Source organism: Pagrus pagrus (genome assembly GCF_965226575.1).
Source record: "Pagrus pagrus genome assembly, chromosome: 17".
Lineage (NCBI taxonomy): Eukaryota > Metazoa > Chordata > Actinopteri > Spariformes > Sparidae > Pagrus > Pagrus pagrus.
In genome coordinates, this window is record NC_140201.1 from 6,812,795 (window position 1) to 6,833,535 (window position 20,741).

The following is a 20,741-nucleotide window of genomic DNA, read 5'->3' on the forward strand; positions in this document are numbered from 1 at the left end:
ACACTTTATACTAACCATCATTAATAAATGGTAAATGTATAGCTTATTAGATTTAGTTAACAGTGTTAAGAACTGGTTCATAAATCAATTGTAAAGGTTAAAAACATCAGATGCACTTAACCATTTACAAGTTGCAACTTTCCAATAAACAATTGCAAATAGATTATGAAGCATTTCATTGCTTGTTAACAGTGAAAAACCATAAACGAAAGTTAAATATACATTTGCATTTTATTTTTATCACGTATAATTCTTTATTTTAGTAATATGACAGATGTTTTTATGTCATTGGCATACTGTTACTGACACAAAGCAAAGGACCACTGCAGGGTTTTAGCTCCAGCAGCATATTCTTGCAATATTTCAGCCACTAATGGAGACAAATACACAGAATACACAGATATGTAGTTGTCTGACTCCTCCACAGCAGTAACCAGGTGTGACAGCAGGGGGCAGCAGCGGCGTCCAGTCTCACATGTAATAAACATGACAGAGGCGTCGAAGAAGAGAGGACGAAGAAGAGGGCGGACATGTTGATTTAAAGGAAGAAGAAACACAATAGAGGCGATTTATTCCAAGTAAAATTCAGTTATTAAAGCGACTTGTAAGGAAAGTAGTGGATCAACCGCACACCGAGCATCCCTTGTAAAATAACAGAGAAACTAAGGTAGGTTTGTGGTGACCTGGAAGCTGCCAGTTTCCGTTAAAAACATCCGAGTTGCTGTGAGCTGGCTAGCCCAAAGCTAACGTTAGCGAGTGGAGTTATTTGTGCTAAATTAGCCTTGAGGCTAACGAGCTTGCTAATTGTGCCGTGTAGCGTTGACGAGAAAATTACAAAGGACATAACGGTGTATAATACGACGTGTAATGTTATTGTCACTTAGCGCTTCACTAGCATCGTCATGTTTTGTGATTTAAAGCGTATTAAAAGTCTGAAACGCGAGTGTTGGACGGCTTAGCGGTTAGTTAGCTATGAGCTGCTTAGCTTAACTCAGTAGCCCGACGTTGCTAATGTTGTTCCCCTTGAGACGCAGCATGAAGGAAACGTCGCTAAGTCACTGATTTACAAAGCAAGTTGAGTAAAACCCACCAAAGCTACACTTGTGTTTTGACTATTTAACCATTTTGAAGAAAGTATTTGGAAAACCGTGGGAAAAAAGTAAGTTTAGCGACGTTATTATAGAGACGCAAGTCGACTGTTTGTATCCAGCTCAAGTACATCAACATTGAAAGTTAGCATCATTTTGACCGTCAGTTTTTGACTTTCGAGACATACTGTGATTGTGACATTTGTTTCAGACAAATCCAAAGTCTTTCCTGTAGGTCAGACTTTTGAATCTTGGCAGTTTTGGCTTCACTAATCTGTCTCGGAAGACTGCCACCTGGCAGGTTCACCTGTGCAACCTTAAACCAAACGATTTAGCGAATTAGCTAAAGCCTCTCACAGTTATGATGTCTATCGTTGAACTAACAGATATTATCACTTTTCAGTAACTCTGAATTAAAGTCCTAGTTAACTCTGTAAAGTGCATTTGTGGATGGTTTCCTCAGATCTTTTACTTAAAGGTGCACTATGTAGTTTTTGGGTAGAAATTTTAATCAGAAGAGAAAGATCATTGATTGATTTTTATGCTTAAAATAACAAACTTTCATGAGTGAATAAACTGAACACACAAACTGGCGTTGTAGGACAACACAATGTCATACTGTTTTACTTTGTTTATATGTGGCAGACCCTGCCACCTTTCTAGCTTCAAACAATGCTCTGGGGACCTTATTTTCCTCTGAGAACAGCTTGTTTATTCAATTAAGGAAAAAAGTAAAATGGTATGACACTGTGTTGTCCTTTTTAAGGTCAGTTTCTTTATTCAGTCACTCAAATGAAGATTGTTTATTTAGTTTTTTAGGCATAAAAGTCAGTTAATGAAGACCTTTTTTCTGCTCATTAAGATTTCTTACCCCAAACTGCAAAGTGCAGCTTTAAATGTGGAGCTGATTTTAATGCTGTATATACTGCTGGGTAACTTGTGAACTTTCTCCAGCGATCAATAATGTCTTATCTTAATCTACAATAACGCATACATTATTATTTGATTGCAGGTTTGAAGTGCAGGTTTGAGCTAATGTACTTAATTATTTTTCATCACTGGTACAATGTGAGCAATGACGAGCCCCTATCACGAGTTGCCAGAGATGAAAAGTGACGTCTTAACCTTTTTTTTAAACTGGTTTCACACCTGGGGGACAAGACAACCGAGGGGTTGCAAGATTAAAAACATGGTTAAGTATATGTTAAGAGCTGAAATTATTGGATGATTGACATTTTATGGGTTTGAATTGGTAAGTATTGTGATAATTGATCAATTTCAATTTTTTTTTTCTCTGTGTCTGAGCTTTTCAATTGAAAGGAGTTGCTGTTTTATGCTTTAGTTAAGTCAGACCTAGTTAAGTCTGATTAAACAACTCCAAGATCTTTGTGTTCAATTTATGATATAAAACTGAGAAAGCAAAATAAATCTTTGCATTTAAGATGTAATGAAGAAATGTTTAGTTACTTGAGAATAATTACCTTAACTGTCAGTTTTCTATTGATTTGATCTGTTCAGTAATTGGTCAACTGCATTATTTTTTCTGTAGGTGAAAAGTTTGAATTGTTGGCTGACTTTGAGGAGGCAGCGAGTTGATCACGGCCACACTTTACACACTTTTGAAGACCTGTGGTGTCCGGGGAGAGAAGGTCGAACACCTGGAGGAGACAGAAAAACGCACACTGAGGACTCATCAGGGGTGGAAAGCTTTTTGGCTTTGGACTAGACCCCTTGTATGATTTGGGATTTCAGGATTCAGTTTTTCTCAGACACGGAGCGACATAAATCCACACAGTGGAAATAAACGGCGAGCATTATAGACTATATGATTTTGGGGAAAGACTTGTACAAAGTTGGACATCCTTTTTTTTTCCAAGGACAAGGATATTGAGCAACTCTTATGGACTCAAACAGAAACAGGAAACCTTGATGAAACAGAAATTTAAGCGTTGAACTAAGATTATATTCAAAAAGCTGTTCCCCAAGTTCAGATTGCCTTAGTTGTTCTATTTCAGGACTTGAAACGCTTTGATACTTGTTCACATATAATTTTTCTATATTGTGAGCAAGTAGATTCATGCATATGAATGCAAATTTCTCTTCATTTTGAAGAGCTCTTGTGTAAAAACGTGTTTTTTTTTTTGTTGTTCTTGTACGTCAGTCACTCTGTTGTTGAAGGGGACCGAACTGCACGTACATGTGTATATGTAAATACTACGAATTGACTTCTGTTGTGAAAGCTTTGGACTTTAAAAGAATAGAGAATATTGTTTGTTAATGCTTTATTAAACTTTTTTACTTTTGAAGAGAATTTTTAAAAAGAAAAACCTAAGAGGCAAAAATCTAATAACTTTGAAGAAAAAAAAAAAACAACAGCAAGCAAAACAGGAAAAATGGCAACCGCCAGAACAGAAAACGTTGGCCCAGTCGTCATGGGACTGAACAAGCAGAACGGGCAGCTCAGAGGACAGACCAAACCAGCTTCAGTCCAGCCAGCACCCACAACTCAAGGAAAGGCTTTGGGTGCACCCCAGATAGCAGGCGGTGCCTCTCAGGACGGAGGAGGCATCAAGTTTGGAGATGACTGGAAAAAGAGCTTAAAGCTCCCTCCCAAAGACACCAGGGTCAAAACCTCAGTGAGTCCAACTTGGCAACAGTTTCTCTGATCTTACTTTGGCTTCAGACTAGTTTTCTACTGTCCTCCTAACCTTTCTGTGTCCACTGCAGGATGTGACGTCAACCAAGGGGAATGAATTTGAAGATTACTGTCTCAAAAGAGAACTCCTGATGGGCATCTTTGAGATGGGTTGGGAGAAACCGTCTCCTATCCAGGTATGGTTCATTTCAGTCAAATTTAATTTGCTCACCAAAAAAGCTTAATGGGACTCTCACGTCTCAACAGCAGTTATTGAGATTATACAGTTGTTGAGAAAAGTTTTTTAGTGACTTTCCTTTCTCTGTCCATGTATTTGAGGTATTGATCCATAACTTAGGAGTTCAGAAATTGTCACGTATGTGTGAAAATTGTTGGAGCGTTATGATTAACTTCAATATGATGCTATAGTTTAGTCAAAGAATGAGACCGAGGATAATGATTTTTATTTCCCTGCAGGAGGAAAGCATTCCCATCGCCCTTTCTGGGCGGGATATTCTGGCTCGGGCCAAGAACGGAACAGGGAAGAGCGGAGCCTATCTCATCCCACTGCTGGAGAGAATAGACCTGAAAAAGGACCACATACAGGGTGAGACACCACCTGTAGATTATACAGTTATCGTCCTCCAACCTTCCTCTGCAAAAGCTCTCAACCTCTAACAATGTTGTAACTTGTATATTTCTTTATGCCGTAGCACTCGTCATGGTGCCCACTCGTGAGCTGGCACTGCAGGTGAGCCAGATCTCTATCCAGATCAGCAAACACCTGGGAGGAGTCAAAATCATGGCCACCACCGGCGGCACCAACCTGCGAGATGACATCATGCGCCTGGACGAGACCGGTAAGAATTCAGTGTATCTTACTGGCATACTACAGTGCCATGGGGCTCACCAATATCAGACATTTGTAAGTCTAATCTACTTGTTGGCCTGTGAAGGTCAGTTTTACTTCTTCTACTACATGAGTAAGGTTCAGGGTACAATTCATAGTGAATAGACAAATACGATGGGCATTAACCATTTCCCCTTTTTCCACATCAGTGCATGTTGTCATCGCAACGCCTGGGAGGATCCTGGACTTGATAAAGAAGGGAGTGGCAAAAGTGGATAGAGTCCAAATGATGGTGATGGATGAGGTAAAGATACTAAGCAGTGTGCTCATCATCAGCCGTATGGATCATTTCCATGTTCATCATAATCACCATAATTGTCTCCGTTGTCTCTCAGGCGGATAAGCTGCTGTCTCAGGATTTTGTGGTGCTCATCGAGGATATCATCAGCTTCCTGGCCAAGAACAGGCAGATCCTGCTCTACTCTGCAACCTTCCCCATCAGTGTGCAGAAGTTCATGGTGAGTAGTCGGTTAATTGCTTCACTGCCTAGCCAACCCTGATGGCTCGGGGCCACTTGGCACCACTCGGCTCACACTGCAGACCAAGCTGTTCTCACACTGCGCCCGGATCTGTGTTAGTCTGTTGTGCACTTTACAGGGCTGACTTCATCGAAAGTCTGTAAACGTCTGCGTCCTTTGGATCGTGCAGACTAAATATGTAAATAATTGTGGTTTCAGTTTAAAAAAGCTAACCAACGTCCAACAACACTAATTTCATTAGCTAATTATTAGATGTCCTACTTGCTTGTACATTTGTGAAAATACCTGCTGTCGACTTGCTGTTTTAAATTCACACTGTAAACTGTTAATTCTGTGTCCCTCCTCCAGGCCAAGCACCTTCAGAAACCCTATGAGATTAACCTGATGGAGGAACTGACTCTGAAGGGCATTACTCAGTACTACGCCTACGTCACAGAGAGGCAGAAAGTCCACTGCCTCAACACACTGTTCTCCAGGGTAACTGACTAACTCTATATCAACCATCCATGCATTTTAACTACCAGCCGTATGGTCACAAAGACGCTTCTGTTCAAAGTGAATGGTGTAAAAAACATGGTTTGCTTATGCATCATTGAGCACAAATTGCCTGAGTGGCAAAACAATACAACAGCATATTTGAAGTTGTTGAAAAAGAACATTTTTATTCATCTTTCCTGCTTCAATTCTTCTTATAACAGCAAATTGGTAAAGTAAGAATTTGGTCAAAATCAGACCAAAGGACATGAGGGTGACGTATTGATCCATAACGTATTCTTTGTGTTTTTTCTTCTCTCCGTCACAGCTTCAGATCAACCAGTCCATTATCTTCTGTAACTCCACTCAGAGGGTGGAGCTCTTGGCCAAGAAGATCACTCAGCTTGGCTACTCCTGCTTCTACATCCATGCCAAGATGATGCAGGTGAGGACGAGGCACATTCTGACAAAATGTTGTCATAGATGTCGATCAAATTAGAAATGTATTCATAGACGGGACAGAAAATGCCATGACAATCTTAATGAATATAATTTGTATTTGTAGCCTTCACAAATTGTATTCAATCAATCATTCAATCAACCTTTATGTTTACTTGAGAGATCATTGAGGGATGACCTTCATTTACACACATACTCAACCTGTATACTGCAAGCAAAATGGCCAAAAGTTGTTCAATGCTGAGAATCTTTTGGATGTCTTAGTTCCTTCGTGACATTTTGTCTTGTTTGTTTTCAGGAATACAGAAACCGTGTTTTCCACGACTTCAGAAATGGACTGTGCAGAAACCTGGTCTGCACTGGTGAGTTTCTGTTGTCTCCATCTGTTGTAGTTTTTGTCTGAAACGTCAGCGTTTCTCATACTGTGGCCAACAAACAGACCAAAATGATGTTGGTGCCGTGTCGTCATCATGTCCTGAAATATTTTATTAGTTTTCATTAAGGAAACACTATTGTATGTTTTCAAACTAGTGTTCCAGTGTTATCCAGAAAGGCACAGAGGTTTTCTGAGATGATCTAATTTTCTGTTTTCTTCCAATAGATCTCTTCACCAGAGGTATTGACATCCAGGCCGTCAATGTCGTCATCAACTTCGACTTCCCCAAGAATGCTGAGACTTACCTCCATCGTATTGGAAGATCAGGTACATTGTTCACTCCTCAATAAATGTGCACCGACGTATTATATTAAAGCTTCACTGTCACATTCGTGGAAACCGGTTTAAAACCTCAAGTACAAACACAAGTAATCAGTAGCTTTAATGCATTACAAGTTGTTCAAATGATGCATCAAACAGTGTGTTTATGTATTTGGTTCTTCCTGTAGCTCAGTCACAGTGAATTTGTTTATTAAACACACACTCTGACTCTCAGGGAGGTTCGGTCACCTGGGCTTGGCCATCAACCTGATCACATCAGAGGACCGATTCAACCTGAAGGCCATTGAAGACCAGCTGGTGACTGACATCAAGCCCATTCCAGGCAGCATCGACAAGAGCCTCTACGTGGCCGAGTTCCACTCGTCCGGTGCCGACTGTGATGTGGAGGAGGTGGAGGAGAAGCCAGGACAGGACAGCGCCTAAAACAGGTGAGATGCTTTGAATATATATTTGTAGACTTCTATTTGCATGAAAACTCTGACTTATCTGAGTCTAATCAGAGTTTTATTTATTTATTTTTTTCTCCAGGACAGTCGGATACACCGGGCTTTTGCACAGACATCAGCGCTTGCACACAGGCTTCAGGCAACTCTTCAGTTTCATGTTTCTCACTTGTTTTCAGAGCCTTTCAAATGGATGTAAAGGCTGTTTTTATTTTTAGCATTTCCTCAAAGAGAGCTGCCTCATTCTTTTATTTTAATTAACTGAGGAAGTTAAACTGAATTGTTTTGCACCAAACTCAGAGTGGACCATGCATCCAGTGTATTTTTCCGAAAACGTGTCGTGGTTAGGTGGCAGTGCAGATGGTTATCAAGGCTGTTTTGAACCCGTCGTCCTTGGAGACTGTTTTCATTTCCAGCAGCAGGGTTGGCCTCTTTTTAATGTTACAATGGTGCACTTACACCAGCCATCGTTCTGTCCACTTAACACTGTTGTTGTCACTTAAGTGCCTTACTTACTCCCATGTGCACTCATCCATTCATAGCCTGCTGTCTTCTGTCATGCAGCAGAGTACAAGCACAAATAATATGAATTTAATAGAAACCCGAGTTTATTTAAACATCCATTATGCAAGGGAAAAAGACAACACACACACACACTCCTGCTGAGAGGTGTGTTGCAACACGGCTCAAAACCATCCTGAATGTGAACGTTTATTTTTAATGTGAACGTTGCAATAAAAAAGGGCAGCTTTATTTAAATACTGCGTGACTGTTTTTCCCTTTCACTATATATAAAACATGAGCGGATTTAATACGAGAAGACGGCTAAAGACACGAGCCCCCATACTGATTCATGGATGTTAGCCTGCAGCCACACAAAACGGCGTGGGAAATGAATAACGGCTTCGTGCTGTTGCATTGTGGCTGCCGCTGTCTGGAGGTTCTTTTACATAAAAAATCACATTGAGCTGGTGAATACTGTAAACCCATCGGCCACTGCAGCTGCGAGATAAACAACTGGTTTCCGCTAATGCATCGAGACTGGTTCAGAACAGGTTTGATAGCCACATTTGTCATTACTGAACTGATAATTGAGTATTGATCGGTCCAAGGAGTGAATTGTTTTTTTGAGGGAATTGGTGCAAAACAACAGTTTGAATTTCTTGTCATTTTCTTTCCCCCTACTGCTTCAGATTCAGTTATCTTTTTGAAAGTGCATTTTTTTGCAAATCCTAAAGTGAAACTTTCTTTTTAAGCCCCATCGTGACAAAATTGAAGTTGGTGAATGTATATGTTGCCAATGTGTACTCTCTACAGCCCAGTGGTTGAACGCCAAGCTCTTATATTTGACAGTTGTCATTTGGTGTTGCTGCTGTTGCACAAGAAACTCCTTTTCAGGCTTTGCTTTGATTAAATGGTTTCATAGACCAGGGGGATGAAACCTGCTCAGTCTCTAAAGGACCACATTGACCTTGAATTGAACTACAATCTAACAAAAGAAAAAGTCAGTTTTCTTTCTGCAGCAGCAGACGGGGGTATGATGGGTGGGCTCTGTGTATGGAAGCAAAATTGTAGCATCTTTGAACAGGCAGCTGTGACTTCTTTGTTTTTGTCCTCCCCTTACAGAGCAGCAGTAATGCTAAAAAAAAAGACATAAAAAAGAAAGTATTTTTGCTTTTAAAATTTATTTTTGATGTTGCTTAAAGCAGTTTGGAGGGGGAGGGACTGTGAGGCTTTAGCACTGGGGATCTTGCGGAGGTTTATTTTGGGTGGGTTTGCAGAAGCCAAGTGTTTTATCAGATGCTCTCTGGGCATCTTTTCTTCTCTCTGGTACTTAAAGCAAAGACAAAAAGCTTTGATTTAAAGTCATTTTCCCCTCAAAAATACCTGGTTTTCTTCGTGGTTTAAGTGCCAGAGAGAGAGGGAGTTATACAGGAGAGAGTTTCTGGGAAGCGTTGAAGCACTGTGATCTTCTACTTTCTGTGAGAGACGATCAAAGTGCTACGATTTGTTCTCAGCAACTCGATCCATTTTTCCACTAGGGCAATCTTTAATACGAGGTGTTATGAATCATTTTGAGGAAACACAATTGTAAGTGATTCATTGTTTACTCCAGTCGTTTACAATTCTACACACAAAAAAATGAAAATACTTTGCTTCATGGGTGGAGGAGGAGGAGGTTGTTTATTTTTTTTTGTTTGTTTGTTTGTTTTTTTCTTGAAATAGACTTTCAGGATTTACATTGAAGCAAAACCAAAAAAGGAGAATGTCGTATGAGTGTGCGCGTGAGAGAGATTGTGTGTGTGTGTGTGTGTGAGAGTGAGAGAGAGAGATCATGTGTTTGTGTGAGTGTGAAAAATGCAGGCGACTGTTTGAACAAGGTGTGTGTCTTGAGTGTTAGAGAGAGACGTGTGTGTTTGAAGCTGTGACAGGCTGTTAAGAATCATTACGTTTACATGCAGCTTCAACCGAACTGTTGGACTCTGCTCGTCTCTGAGAAGGTCAGAAGTCACAAGTAACCAGAACCAACGTGTTTACTCACGTGGATGACAACATAACTGTCTCGTTAACAGTCCGGAGCTGCATGTAAGCGTGCGTCTTTTTGTTTTCTGTGTTTTTCATGTGCAGACTCGTCCTGTGTTTCTCTTGGCGGTGTACGATGTCTTTACTATCGGTATGGATGGTTACAGTTGTCAGGGATGGGATTTTTCGTCTCTGTTCTCCTTTTTCCATCTCCTGCTTCAATTTTGTGGACAAAAATCTGATTTCTAATGACAAAGTTCCACTTTTCTGTTCTTTTTTTATGTTTTATGTCCCTGATCTCATCCCTGACAGTCATTCCATGATCTCCTTTGTGATTACACACACGTTTATAGCTGAACCTATCAAGAGTTGGTGAGGATAGTTGTGGAGTTTTCCATATTTTTGTTTTCTCTCAAAATGCCCCCACAAAGAAAACTACCCTTTACTGTTTTTTTTTTACAACTTAGTATTTTTATAGCTCCAGCCATATGTTTATATCAGTTGTGATAAGATTTTACTCATCAAAGTAATTGCTGAGATCTCAGACGAGGCAGCGTCACTGAAAATAGGCGCATTGTAGCGTTGGAGAGCTCAACGCTGAGTTTTATGATGCGCTGTAGAACTGATGGCTGGAGCTGCAAAAATTAAGTTGTAATAAACTGTTTTTCTTTAAACCAACAAGGTGCAACTTCCTGGACAAAGATAGTTGATTGTTGAGTGATTGCATCTTTGTGTCAGGAAGTTACTTTTTGTTGCTTTAACTAAACATTAATGTAGTTTTTTTTTTTTTTTGCCTGGAATCTGTTCCCTTTATTGCACTTCATAATTTTTGTAGTATTTTTCCAGCCATATGGCGGATATGATAATTTACTCATCAAAGTAAATCCTAAGCTCTCAGAACAAGGCAACACTGCTAAAAATAGCTACATTATGACAACACTTTGATAGGAACAGCTTTATCGTGCACTGCAGAACTGACGACCAGAGCTGCACAACTTTTCTTTAAGCTGCATTTGACGTAAATTTGAATTTTTTTGTGGTCACGAAGGAGATCATGACCAATGCAGTCATGAATGTCGAGTGAATCGGTTTTATTTTGTCATCTGGTGGTGTTAAGACGTCTTCGTCTGTGTGTGCACTCTGACCTGTGGAGTCAGGAGTGCTGACGGGTGGGAGGGATATTTGTCAAAAACCTGTTTTGAAAAGGGTAACTGTTAAAAAAAGAAAAAAGAAAAAAAAAAAGGAAAAATTGGAAAGGGTGCAGATTTGGTTGCAAAATGGCAAGAAAAAGGTCAACACCTTGATTTAAAACTAGTATTAATGGCTGAACTGCCCCTAATACTTCTACTGTGCATAGCGAAATTGAATTGGACCTCTTAATTTGCTGCACTAATGTAGACTCACCCACGCTTTAGGTGATTTCAGCCAAACTTAATGGTGAACTCAGCAGAATTGTTGTAGTAAGCTGAGGGTAAAGTTACAGCAGTATTTCCCTGCAACATGGATAGAAACCAGTGGTGTTATGACCCTAAATTGGCTCTCAAATTTCCTGTTTTTTTCAATTTAAATGTCACTGGGGGATAAGGTCGCTCCAGTATTTTCTCTACAACATGGATAGGAATGAGTGGTAATACAGTGGTTTTAAATTGGCTTGCAAAAATGTTGGTTCAGTTGATCCCACATGCTTAAAAATGTTCTTTTCTGTAATCAGTTTTTACCTGAGTTCAGTCTTCTCACTACGTATTGGTACCTTTGTGGCCCCGCTTCTCCCAAATCAGTTTTCAACCCCATGTTCAAGTGATTTTACGTCATTTTGGACTTGAATTGTGAATTGCCTAAAACCAGACTCCATGTTTATTTTCCTCCCTCACTGTCCTATTATTCCCTTTTTGTGCCATTGGAGAAAAACTCAGTAATGATTAGATGATACTGCAAAAAATGTCATCCTCTCATTGTTCATCTTTGTTGCTTTAGTTTTTCTTTCCTTATGAAACACACTGAAAAGGCACAAGGTATCTCAACAACTTGTGTTCATCACTCTGTCCTCTACTGTTGTAATGTGGAAATACATGCAGGGGTTAAAAAATTCAATAAATTGAACTTAAATTTACGCTGACTTGTGATCTCTTTTTCTTACTCTCTTCAGACTTTTGTATTCACTGATTTAGAACAGAAATGCACAAATATACTGGACATACACGTCACCGGGGATAATGCAATATGACCCATGTTAACAATAGTTACTTTTGAAATGGTCCCAAGAGGAGATAAAAGCATACAGAGACAACACGGACAGGGCATCAAGCAACAATCACCTGCAGTCCATATCGGTCTCAGTTGATCTTGTATCTTGTATACAAAGGAAAATTAAAGGTTCATTATGTAAGACATTGAGTGAAAAAATAACTGTTCTTTAGCACCTTTTAAATGACTAATGCCTTATGACGTTTATCAAAAAAACAAAAAATCCACTAAGCAAATACATCTTAAGTATTATGACACTGGAAAAGGAATTTAAAAAATATTGTCTTTCTTTCTGCATATTAATATAATACAAATTCATGTGTAGTAGCCATCTTGAGCGAAGCATTTGTCAGTACAAAGCAGATAATCACAGTAATGACAATTATATATGTGACAATACTGATAAAAAAAAAAAAAAGAATAGACATACTTTCTATGTAGTATCCTGTTCAAATGTAATACCCCAAAAAAAACTTCTTAGGGAGAAGATCTGTGTTTCCACAGCCCGCATGTCCTTATTATTCTCCTCTGTGATAACATTACATGATTCATATGAATGATGTGGCTCCTACACGGTGGAAACAGGGATGTGTGACTCCTGAGCGCTGCTGCTGTGTGAACTGTGGCTGAATAAAGAGAAAGGCGCTGCTGTGCGTCAGCTACAAATTCAATAAACTGTGTTTCGGGAGCGGTTGTGACTTTGTGTTTAGACCCTCCGGCTGCCGTTTGACCTTGAAGGTATTCTATCCATGACATTTTCATCATCCGCCAATCGGTAGCCTCGGACTGTAACGTCCCGCCCCTCTCCAACTGATTAGCAAATAGCGTTTGAGTGGGGGCGTGACGTAACGACATATAATCCCGCCTTCGATTCTTCACGCATCATAAATGAGTGACAGGTCTTTCTGCCAATCATTTCTGAGAGTTACGACTCGTCGTCCAATCATAACGCGCCTTTAGGAAATAGGCGGGCCCTAGCGTCACGCGTCGAGCAACTTCTTCTTTGGTGCCACCGGTTTCAACTTCCGGCTGCATCGTCCTCTGGAAATCACAACGTGAGTAGCTATCGTTACCTGTGTGTTTTACATAATAAGAGGTTTCGCTGGAAACATATCAACGTATTAGCTGTTTATTCGTCGGTTGCCACCCAACGAAGCGGTATTTGTTTCCCTCCGCCGGCAGCAACTGTGTGTTTTAATGCTGTCAGCCGGTTTACAAGCTAGCAAGCAGGTTAACCACTGCACTAAATGGCGCTAAAGAGCTAGCTTAGCTAACTTTTTTATACTGGCTTGTAGGTGGAGCAGGTTCATTTAAAACATTAGCAACATTTAATAAAGAAAGTAGTAAGTACTCATTATTTTATCACCCATCTCCATCACATAATGTTACTGTTTTTTAATACAAGCCGGTGTTTCTTCCGTGCTGCAGCTCTAACTTCATATGAATGAGCATGAGCTGTGTGAAAGGTTAAAGGGGCACTCCACCCATTGTACTCGTGAAGATCAGATTTCTCAATATGGGAAATAACAGCCTCATGTCCTCTCTTGGTTTTAACCCAGTCACTCATGCACCCTCTCTTGCTTTATCACAGAATGGGCAGTGTTTTGGCTGCCAGCTCCCCCAACCCTCCACCACCAGCCTCTGGTGGTGCTGCCGTCCCGGGGCTGACGGTGCCACCAGGTTTTGGGATGCCTCCAGTTTCCTCAGTTTTATCTCCCAGTGAGGCAGCCTCAGGACAGCAGCCAGAGGCGGAAAGCCCTCTGCCTAACCCGGGTGCATTTGATGAGTGTCATCGCAAGTGCAAAGGTAAATGGAGAAGTCACAGTCTTGCTACTGACAAATAATACCACAGGAAACTGGGTAGAAGTAGATATTAAGCTGCATTGCAAGGGAATATGTAGCAAGCTTTTAAACTTCCTGTTTTTCCTGGTGTTGCCTTCACATGTTTCATATCTGCATTTGTGTGTTTTTGTTTTTTTTCACAGAGGTGTTCCCTATGCAGATGGAGGGCGTCAGGCTAACTGTCAACAAGGGCCTTAGCAATCACTTCCAGGTCAGTTACGTTCATTTTTACATTAGATTTCTTTACCCACAGAAATCAGAACAGTTTTCTTCCCTGTTTGTATTGGCCTTTGACTGATTGATATGCAGAATAAAGCCTGACCACATCTTAAAAGCTCAGGGTTTTCTGTAAGATTTCAGTCGTGTGTGTGTCTCAGCACTTCCACTTGGGTTGGGTGTTTGGCGTCCATCGCTGGGTTGTTTGTTTGAGGGGGTTGTTTGGGGGTCATTTCTGTCATTTTATTCTGTTAATTTAATGATCTGCATCCAAAGAACTGGTGAAAGACACTGTTCTGCGACTTGATGAATTACGGGTTTATTTTGACCAAACCTAGGCTGACGATTGTTGGGACAGATTAACAAAGACAATTTTTTAACAATTTTAACATGTTGGCCCAGCCTAAGTTCCACTATGGATCAGACCAAATGAAGCGAACTGCAGATGTGTTAAAAAGACATTTTAATTTTGTTCTTTTTCAACTCTCTTTAAGGTGAATCACACTGTGCTGCTGAGCACCATGGGAGATTCCTCCTACAGGTTCGGTGCAACATACGTTGGACCAAAGCAGATGGGTCCAGCAGAGGTACGCTGCCATAAAGTCACTGTCAATCTCATCTGTAAGTTGTTTGTTTATTTCTTCTTGTATGAACTTTTAATCGAATGTTCTCCTCTTTTTCAGTTTTTTCCAGTCATGGTGGGAGACATGGACAACAGCGGCAGCCTTAACGCCCAAATCATCCACCAGATCTCCAGCGGAATACGTTCCAAATTGGCCTTCCAGGTAAACCGGCAACATTTTTTTCCCCCCTGTTGAACCTTTTATCACATAACTTAAACACCAACATAATCTGATTATAGCATTTTTTCACTTTGAAAGATTTTTGAAGATTTCTCTCACTGTCCATGATGTTAACTGGAGCTAGACTGATACATTTGCCAGGCCAGAATTGGCTTGTCACACATGTTGTACCACTATCTGTATACAGGGTTTGTACAAAGTTTTGATAGTTCGGAAAATGTAATGTAATTTAGTAATGTGCAGGAATTATAATATACTTCTTGAAATATGCATGATTGTCAACATAATCTGGTGTTTTATCTACTCACTCATGTAAACCAAAGATATTTCTATATTTGAAATGAAACGATCCCATTTTCATATTCGTTCCTCACACCGACACGGATTGGAACCAGATTGACAAAACATACTATAATACAATCAGAGTTAATGTGATAGCTGGTAAATTAAACAAAGTGATAATAAACATTCAATGCTGAGTGGATAAGGGAATTCTGTAAACAAAATTTTTCGCAATTGCCTTTGTAGTAACAGTTTAGATGTGATGATAAGTGCTTCAAGAGTCTTGACATCTTTGGTTTTTGGTACAAAGCTGTACAAACATAGTTTGATATAGATGTATGTTGACCGATAAGACATAAGAAACTGCAGTGTCAGAGTTATTTGCCTCCTTGCAAAGTTACTTCCGCCAGACTGAAAAATGTCTCACTCATTATGAGTCTTGGTCACAATTCTTAGATAACAAAACTTTACAGATACTCACCAAAAATGTTTGCGTATGTTTTCTGATTGTGTAATCGTTATCAGCTGATATATCCTTATCATATTTTTTTTAAGTCTCATATAGCCTTTTGATCTTTGTATCAGCCTTATAATTCCAGTTTCATTCAGGCTTTTAATGTGTCTAACTTTGTCCAAATCTGTCTCATCGCAGACACAACAAAACAAGTTTGTGAACTGGCAAGGCGATGCCGAGATCAGGGGAGAAGATTTCACTGCAACGGTTACTCTAGGAAACCCAGACGTCCTTGTCGGCTCTGGTAAGTCTTCAGTCAGTGACGCTGTGTAGATCCAGTCTGCCGACATGTTCACGTTTTGTCATCCAGAGACTAAAATAACTTTTTTATCTTTGATGTTTTAGGATTGTTTAAAATTTTCTGATGGAATGTTTAATTTGACCAAAACAAAGATGTTGTTCTGAAGCTGAACACCTCTCGTTGTCCACCTGTCAGGTATTGTTGTAACACACTACCTCCAGTCCATAACACCAGATCTGGCTCTGGGAGGGGAGCTGGTTTACCACCGCAGGCCTGGAGAGGAAGGCGCAGTGATGTCTTTAGTTGGCAGATACACAGGTGAGACACATTTTCAAACATGTTGTCTGGATCCACTTTTTGGATTTAATGTGTCCATAATGTTTTTTATTATTATTATTTGGATAACTCAGTGTTGACCTCACCTCCCTCCATACAGGCAGTAACTACATCGCCACATTGACGCTCGGCTCAGCGGGGGCTCACGCCTCATACTATCACAAAGCCAACGACCAGGTAACTTTGTCGCCTATAACTTGTTTTGCATGTTTGTGGCCTCTTGATGTGTTAATGCTATTTTTAACTGTGTGCTGCTCTTCAACAGTTGCAGATTGGAGTAGAGTATGAAGCGAGCAGCCGCATGCAGGACACCAGCGTGTCATTCGGTTACCAGCTAGATGTTCCAAAAGCCAATTTACTGTTTAAAGGTACAGTGTGTATAAACTTTTATTTAAAGGGCAACACGTTCATTACCACAGTGATCATCCTGCACAGGGAGCGGTCTTTACAACTGTCTTTAAGTTTTTAGCCAACTATTTTTGTTGTAAATTACAGAGGCACAACAAAATAAACTCCCAAAATGTCAAGAAATTAGATATTTCTATACCTATTTTCCTTAATAAGCAGAAAAACACAACCGTACACATTCTGAATTCAAGTTTCACTCTTTACCAAACTAAAAGGAGCTTGATTGCCTCGTTAATCCATCATGAAACACACTTCATTTAAACTCGACATAAACAAAATAAAACTGACAAACAGTCTTGTTTTGTCTTTCCACAATCTCCTCTGGTTTGGTTGAAATAAATCCTCACCTCACCAAGTAAGTTGTGAAAATATCACAGCTCTACACGCCGCTTTCACCCACCGCTGATGTCTGACTTCCTCTCAGTTCTCTGCCGCTGCACACCACTCCTGTCCCTGCCTGCAGTGTCTTGTCGTAGTCATAGTCCTGACCAGACCCACTTTAAATCGTACTGTATCCCGTGTCGTCAAACTGACCTTAATTCACCAGTCTGGTGTCCAGCTCACTAGGAGGCTGCTGAGCCCCTCTGCCTGAGGTGACCCCCCCCCCCTTATGATCCAAGGCCAAATCCAGTCAGTTAATAATGCCACTAGCTCCACAGTTAATTGAGCTAATTAGCAAAATATAGCTAGCAAAGGGCAGCAGTTGTCGGTTACTCTGGTGATAAGCTGCTATATTTTTGGAGCTTCCTTCAACTTCTGGCCATATTCTACTAATTACAACTTTTGACAAATGATAAACAGAACAACACACATATTTTATGTTTTTCTCACTTTTCTTGGAAACGTCATACGTCATTCATTTTCATAAAAGACCCGTCCTAACGTTCAGTCTCCTGCTTCTCTTTCAGGTTCAGTAGACAGTAACTGGGTAGTTGGTGCAACGTTAGAAAAGAAGCTGCTCCCGCTGCCGCTCTCTCTGGTCCTCTGCACCTTCCTCAACCATCGCAAGAACAAGTTCCAGTGCGGTTTTGGCGTCACCATCGGTTAGACTGACTGAACGGCGGGTTATCGACCCGCGGACAGACGGACCGACAGAACAGACAGACTCACTATGGACGAGCAGACTATGCCGTGTACACTACTGTGTCCCATCAACTCAATCTGCCCCCATTCGGCCATTTTCATGTTATCCGTTTCCCAGATTGTGTTTCATCAAATAGAAGGTAATAATGTAAATCTAACGCCTTTTAATCGTATAACATGAATTGCCTGATTGATCAGAAGTGTAACAAATAATGTGGTCGATCAGGAAGTTGTTGACGTGGACTCTCGACACAAACCAATAGACAGTAGAAAGACGTAACACATTATGAGACATTACAGAGCTCTTTGTTTTTGTCACTGAGGTCAGTGCCTGTCGCTCCAGTTCTGAATTTTATTCTTGTTTTTTTACTGTAAAATCTGTCTTGGCGTGCAGTGAATGAAGTCGTTGTCATTTGTTTGTTTAAAGGTGACTTATTGGTTACAGACAAGTTTACCGGCTATCTGGAAAGAGTGTACTGTACTGCATGTTCACAATCCATCACTTGTTTTGTTGCCTTTTTTATGTTACGTACATATGAAACCGTATATATGACCTGTATATACCTCTTGGAAACTGATAAATACCATTTCTTACAAAAACTGCATGTCTGTGGTCGTTTCCTTCAGTCGATCTGGTTTCTGCTGGAGTGCGAGTTCAGATAAGAACACATTAGAAACTTTCATAGTAACATGCGAACACAGATGACTAATTGAAATAAAGATGTGAGGAAAGATGACAAACGCAGATGCTTCCTCGCAGGTGCATGGTGCATTAAAAGGATTAGGTCCCTCAGTGCTCTGGCCCTAAGGCTTCAGGGTGGACATTAGGACTTGGCCTATGATTCACATCACATGATTCACTTTTTATACTCATCAATCAGGTCGCCCTCGTGCCCTCTGGATGGTTGCATTTTCATCTCGGAAGAAACGACTCCCCTCAGGACAGTTTAACCGTAGGACAAGGTTGATCACTTAGAACAATGTGTTGATTTGCAGTGACCCTTTCCTCTAAGGGGAGCCAAATCAGGCTGGCAAAATGCCCCTCACAGCTGTAATAAATATAAGAATATCATTAGTTCTTAAGATTTGGATATTAGCAGTGTAACCTTGCCCAAAAATAGAAAAGACTCTAATATTTGGTTGGCATTAAAGGTGCTGTACTCCTGGAGAAGAGTCTTGTAGACTGAAACTGAGTGGAAAAGTTTAAGAAATAAAACCTTTTTAAAGTCATTTCAGGGTGAATGTACTTAATATTTAATATATTCAAAGGGATGATTAGTCCTCTGGTGTGACATCAGTTAGGATTTGTAAAATGCATTCTTGAGCATGATAAAAACAGGATACATTTTTAAATATTTGTTTTTCTTTACCATTATTATATACAGGACAGACACTGTTTTAATATTTCCCTTGTACTGTAACTGTATACGGCATTTTAGCATTATACAAGTTTTTCATGCTCAGTAAGACAACGAGAGACTGAACTCACTGCTTAAAGTTTATTTAATAAAATATACATTGTGTACAGTCAAAATAAATTATTTGCTGAGTGCTCTGAGGCGGATGCATCAGTCTGTTTACTGGGTCTTCCTGGTGAAAGACTCCCACAGACCGGTCAGCTGAGCCTGCAGGTCCTGAGCGCTGGCGTCCAGCTTGGCCTTCAGCTCCTCTCCCAGTGGAACCAGGTTCTGCTGGATCTCCTGGGTTTTCTGGGTCAGCTGGGTCTCAAAGCTCTGGGTCAGGGGGATCATGCTCTTCTGAAACTCATCCACGCTCTGCTCCATCTTCTCCTTGATCTCCTCGGCGTAGGGAACCATCTGGGCCTGCATGTTGGTCATTCTCTTCTCCAGCTGCACCTTCAGCTCCTGGCTCTTCTGCTGCAGGACGGTCTTCAGGTGCTCGGGGTCCATGGCCTCGACGTAGGGGGCCGCCTCCCTCTGCAGCTCCTCCACCTGCTTCTGGAGGTTGGCCACCATCTCCTGAGCTAAGGGCTGCAGGTTAGCGCTCACGGTGGACAGGTCCTTCTCCAGACTGGCCTTCAGCTGCTCGGCCTCCTGGGTGAAGCGGGTCATGAAGTCCTGGGTGAGAGGAGCCACCTGAGTCCGCAGAGAGACAACGTACTGGTTCACTGTGTCGGCACTCTGGGAGATCTTGGCACTGAAAGACACAGAGAAAAACAATCAACAGATGGAAACATGGAGTATTTTAAATGTGATTAGTCTTCTTTATTATATTGGCTCTTACTTCACTTCCTGTCCCAGCTCAGACTGTCTGATCTGGTTCAGGGAGTCCTCAGCGGTGAGAGTCGCTTTAGCAACGTAGTCCCAGAAGGCATCTTTCACCATATCCAGGTTGCTCTTGGGAGGCTCCTGCCACAGGATGTTGGCATTGCAACCTGTGGATGAATAAAACAGCAGATTTAACGAAGAGGTTTTGTGGAAGACAAACACTTCTGGTTGACGTGGATCAAAACTTCACTCACCAGAGAAAACAGCAAGTGCGAGAACCACAAGGACCTTCATGACTGAATCTGACTGTGGATAAAGAAAGTAGATGAACAATTTATTTTTAGTGTAATCTGACATATAATTGAGTTCTGAATTCATGAGAAGGGTTTTAATATTAATAAATGTGTTACCTTGCAGAGGCAGCTCGTCTCTTCTTCTCTCAGAGGCTGATGGGTTGTGCTGTTCAGGCGGCCGTGCTGAGTTTTTATAGCCATATTGAAGGGTAAAGTCCTCCTCTGGCTGCCCCGGTGGACACATTCTTGTCACTGCTGTCACTCCACGTCGTAATTCAAGTGTCATCGACTTTTTCATCTTGTGATATGCACAGTATTCTCTGCCATCTGGGTGGGTTAAGTATCAGTTTATACCCACGTGCAGCAGGTACACAGAAGCCAGTGACTACTGGCCTTTAAACAAGTAGTGCAGTGACTTAAAGTAGCAACTAAATGTACAGAAAATTTTCACTTAAAAGTTCATTAAATTATTTTTTGGCATTTTGGCAAACGTGGTGGAGCCCTGACACATGATCAATAACA

General features: G+C 40.8%; 3 protein-coding genes across 6 annotated transcripts; 2 read left to right on the forward strand and 1 right to left on the reverse strand.

Moving 5' to 3' along the window:
- Positions 1–498: 498 nt before the first annotated feature.
- Positions 499–11,839, forward strand: LOC311273176 (putative ATP-dependent RNA helicase ddx6). Of its 2 annotated transcripts, none has more exons than XM_084380090.1 (13): positions 499–667; positions 2,638–3,724; positions 3,816–3,920; positions 4,201–4,330; positions 4,437–4,583; positions 4,783–4,877; positions 4,969–5,091; positions 5,461–5,589; positions 5,915–6,031; positions 6,344–6,407; positions 6,647–6,748; positions 6,978–7,191; positions 7,292–11,839. In XM_084380090.1, exons 2-12 carry the CDS (start codon positions 3,482–3,484, stop codon positions 7,184–7,186), a joined length of 1,464 nt encoding a protein of 487 aa, XP_084236216.1. In that variant the 5' UTR covers positions 499–667; positions 2,638–3,481; the 3' UTR covers positions 7,187–7,191; positions 7,292–11,839. The 2 variants fall into 2 exon arrangements, with proteins under 2 accessions (XP_084236216.1, XP_084236217.1); XM_084380091.1 differs by having other exon boundaries at positions 7,297–11,839.
- A 1,101-nt stretch (positions 11,840–12,940) lies between these two features.
- tomm40l (translocase of outer mitochondrial membrane 40 homolog, like) lies at positions 12,941–18,303 on the forward strand. 3 transcript variants are annotated; one of them, XM_084378909.1, is made up of 10 exons: positions 12,941–13,028; positions 13,565–13,779; positions 13,959–14,026; positions 14,526–14,618; positions 14,715–14,816; positions 15,769–15,874; positions 16,067–16,189; positions 16,308–16,384; positions 16,473–16,575; positions 17,524–18,303. In XM_084378909.1, exons 2-10 carry the CDS (start codon positions 13,566–13,568, stop codon positions 17,661–17,663), a joined length of 1,026 nt encoding a protein of 341 aa, XP_084235035.1. In that variant the 5' UTR covers positions 12,941–13,028; position 13,565; the 3' UTR covers positions 17,664–18,303. The 3 variants fall into 3 exon arrangements, with proteins under 3 accessions (XP_084235035.1, XP_084235037.1, XP_084235036.1); XM_084378911.1 differs by lacking the exon at positions 12,941–13,028 and adding an exon at positions 13,114–13,131; XM_084378910.1 differs by lacking the exon at positions 12,941–13,028 and adding an exon at positions 13,156–13,316.
- Positions 18,304–19,183: 880 nt separating this feature from the next.
- LOC311272687 (uncharacterized protein) lies at positions 19,184–20,387 on the reverse strand. Its single transcript, XM_084379261.1, has 4 exons — positions 20,337–20,387; positions 20,181–20,232; positions 19,943–20,093; positions 19,184–19,855 (listed from the first exon to the last, which is right to left on the reverse strand). Exons 2-4 carry the CDS (start codon positions 20,218–20,220, stop codon positions 19,276–19,278), a joined length of 771 nt encoding a protein of 256 aa, XP_084235387.1. The 5' UTR covers positions 20,221–20,232; positions 20,337–20,387; the 3' UTR covers positions 19,184–19,275.
- Between the last annotated feature and the right edge of the window lie 354 nt (positions 20,388–20,741).

Coding starts and splice junctions, on each gene's coding strand:
- LOC311273176 (XM_084380090.1), top strand. CDS start 3,482: ATGGCAACCGCCAGAACAGAAAACGTTGGCCCAGTCGTCATGGGACTG. Junction 3,921..4,200: donor AGAAACCGTCTCCTATCCAG/GTATGGTTCATT, acceptor ATTTCCCTGCAG/GAGGAAAGCATTCCCATCGC. Junction 4,878..4,968: donor AAATGATGGTGATGGATGAG/GTAAAGATACTA, acceptor GTTGTCTCTCAG/GCGGATAAGCTGCTGTCTCA.
- tomm40l (XM_084378909.1), top strand. CDS start 13,566: ATGGGCAGTGTTTTGGCTGCCAGCTCCCCCAACCCTCCACCACCAGCC. Junction 15,875..16,066: donor AGACGTCCTTGTCGGCTCTG/GTAAGTCTTCAG, acceptor TCCACCTGTCAG/GTATTGTTGTAACACACTAC. Junction 16,576..17,523: donor AGCCAATTTACTGTTTAAAG/GTACAGTGTGTA, acceptor CTTCTCTTTCAG/GTTCAGTAGACAGTAACTGG.
- LOC311272687 (XM_084379261.1), bottom strand. CDS start 20,220: ATGAAGGTCCTTGTGGTTCTCGCACTTGCTGTTTTCTCTG. Junction 20,094..20,180: donor CGCACTTGCTGTTTTCTCTG/GTGAGTGAAGTT, acceptor ATTCATCCACAG/GTTGCAATGCCAACATCCTG. Junction 19,856..19,942: donor GAGCTGGGACAGGAAGTGAA/GTAAGAGCCAAT, acceptor TGTGTCTTTCAG/TGCCAAGATCTCCCAGAGTG.